The 2,598-nt window shown below is 40.6% G+C and overlaps 1 protein-coding gene across 1 annotated transcript; it reads left to right on the top strand.

Moving 5' to 3' along the window:
* Positions 1 to 1,884: 1,884 nt before the first annotated feature.
* On the top strand, positions 1,885 to 2,108 carry PHALS_06897 (uncharacterized protein; the record flags this gene model as incomplete). Its single annotated transcript, XM_024720269.1, has 2 exons — positions 1,885 to 2,007; positions 2,070 to 2,108. The coding sequence occupies 2 exons, from the start codon at positions 1,885 to 1,887 to the stop codon at positions 2,106 to 2,108; spliced, it is 162 nt and encodes a 53-aa protein (XP_024585484.1).
* Positions 2,109 to 2,598: the final 490 nt, after the last annotated feature.

The raw sequence follows: 2,598 nt of genomic DNA, 5'->3' as shown, positions 1-2,598 counted from the left end.
CACCCAAACAAGAATACGGTACGGGGCTAGATAGCCAGTAGCTATGCATGCATTTGATTTTACTATATATATTTAGTATATTTATGGAAATCTAAATTTTGAAATTAGGTGGCTTTGCCGCATATAAAAATAAATAGAAATCAGTTTTGGAATATAAGCGAATTAGCCTTGGGTAAGGCAATAATTACTCTCGGAGTAAGCGGATTGCGATCCGCTCACTCGTGCTTGTTTTAAGTATAGAACGAAAGGGCGGTGACCTAGATTACGCTTCTCAAGCGCTGAGCTACGGCAGCCCCGCTGCACGACTAGTATACATCGATGAAATTGCGATCCGACACACGCACAAAAACTTATATCATCAACGTCTGCTCTTCCAATTGACAATAGAACGGTGATACAATCAGCTATAACCTTTGGGAGCGTTTATTTGTGAACAACATGCACTGTCCTATGACCATACTTGCTTTATATGTAAAATCTCAAGTGCATCACGATAGCCAACACGTCCCGACGTACATAATTTGTACTGTGCAGAATAATCGTACTAACTACCGATACTTACTTTGTTTAATATAAGTACGGGTGACGGTCAGGGATGAAGTCCTAGCAAAAGCGAGACTTTGGAAATGTTATTATTAAGCTCTGAACATTTAAATTATGTAGGAATAGATAGGACCGATACGAGATATAGCCTTGATCTCCTCTCTTCCAAATTTATTTTTAGAAGGCACGATATGTTCCAGCCGAAAGCAAAGGTAGTCGTGCGCCAAAGCGATTTTGAATTACAAACAAGATTTCGATAAAATCAAAGCACCAAAACGTAACAGTCTTAATCTCTGGGGGAAGATCCACCTCGTACACCTTTTTCACTCGTGGCTTCAAATCAAATTTGTCATACTCATTTGATAAGTGTTGAGCACTTCAAGAGAACTCGATGAAAGGTGCCACTAATTTCAAAGAAAGTCGTTTTAAGTCGAGCACATCATGTACACGTAGATGACTGTGTTGTCGTTTTTGCTGTATTGTCGACTATTTCTCAGCGTTATTTTTTGCGGCGTACAGTGCTAGACATCATTCTACGCCAAAATATTTTGCTTGCGGTGTCGATCATGGTTGCCTGTGCGGTCAATTAAGTAGAGAGTATCCAAAGTGCGGCTACGCTTGTGCTGTCTTGCTATCTATTTCTCTGCCAGTATCAAAAATTTGTAGGTTTTCAAATGCAGGCTCAAAAAGAAAGTTGGTATCGCCTGCGATGCGTTGATGATAACATTACGTAGCCAGAGAGGATACATTTACAGTGGATGGAGCAGAAATTGGCGAAAAGGAGGAAGACCTAATGCCCAAGGTTTTACAGATTTGCCTGATAATCCACTCGCGTCAACGTCAGTAATATCCAAACGAGACAATTGTAACATTTTGAGCTTGTGTTCGATATTTCGTGTCGAATGGAAACGTTGTCATTACTTCTACTGTCAAAGATAGGTATTCTTCAAGCTAGCAATATAGCTAGGACAATCTTGCGGGAAATAATCTCTTCCATTGCTATTACATTATTACAATCGACGCGTGCTAGTCCCTGTATTCCACTAGTGCTCAACTGCCACTACACTGCTAATGATGACGACCACCTAACTGTTCATACGCAGCTGCTACGTACCATGTTACCGACTTTATCCATCTCCGGTAGCAGCCTGTAATATTGCCGTCGGCAAAGTACATATGGCACGGTTCTAATACTTTCCTGGACGTCTTTAACTGTAGCAAGCACTCTCCATCAAAAAGTTTGTTCGCATAGTGCCTACGATCCAATAATAAATAGTGAAGTTTGCCAGAGTTCTTGGCTTTGAATTCATCTCAATCTTAAATAACTGAAATCTTGTCCTGATGTGGCACACTTACAAAACTTCAACAAAAGTAGTCGCAGCCAAATTCTCGAATGTGACTCGCATTGCACAAGGGAAAAACCAGCTTTACCTTTTTGAGTTTACATCTCAAGTACGACGAAAGGTAAATAACATATTTGGACTGGAACGGTTAAAAAATGCTGCAAGTCACTGTCATGCTCGCAGTGTGCACGGCAATTTTTACCACAGATAATGAAAAAGTAAATAATCAAGAGTTCACTTGATTCTTACTGCTTACAAAAGCATCTACCGGCGCGTCATGAACAGAAGCCGCAAACGCCTCTTCTTTGGATTGATTCGGAGCGCAAACGTTGTTTTGATGGATACATCTAATTTATAAGCATCGATCCAAACAATGCGAATAGAGCGCCGATTGTTATACGAAAGCTGCTACACATGATGTTGACATTGGAGTGAAAGTAATTCTGTCAAAAAATCGCTGCTTCCAGTGGATGCACTTCCACTTGGAGCGTGTTCACTCACCGCCACAGTTTTGCTAAGGTCACCAATTTGAAGTCAAAGGGACCACCTCACAGCCATCGTCTGTTGGAAACAAGTTAAGTCGTACCTAAGTAAACCAGGAGGAGTTGTAAAACTCCCAACGATTTGCATAATTAGCTAGCTATAATCATAATATATTTACTTGGAAACTTACCTTCAAACCACCAGGTCCTTCCTTCCTTTCTGACATTTT

This window comes from Plasmopara halstedii (genome assembly GCF_900000015.1).
Source record: "Plasmopara halstedii genome assembly, contig: Scaffold_3060, whole genome shotgun sequence".
Taxonomy (NCBI): domain Eukaryota; phylum Oomycota; class Peronosporomycetes; order Peronosporales; family Peronosporaceae; genus Plasmopara; species Plasmopara halstedii.
Note: the sequence above shows the minus strand (reverse complement) of the source record. Positions and strands in the feature narration are given on the sequence as shown.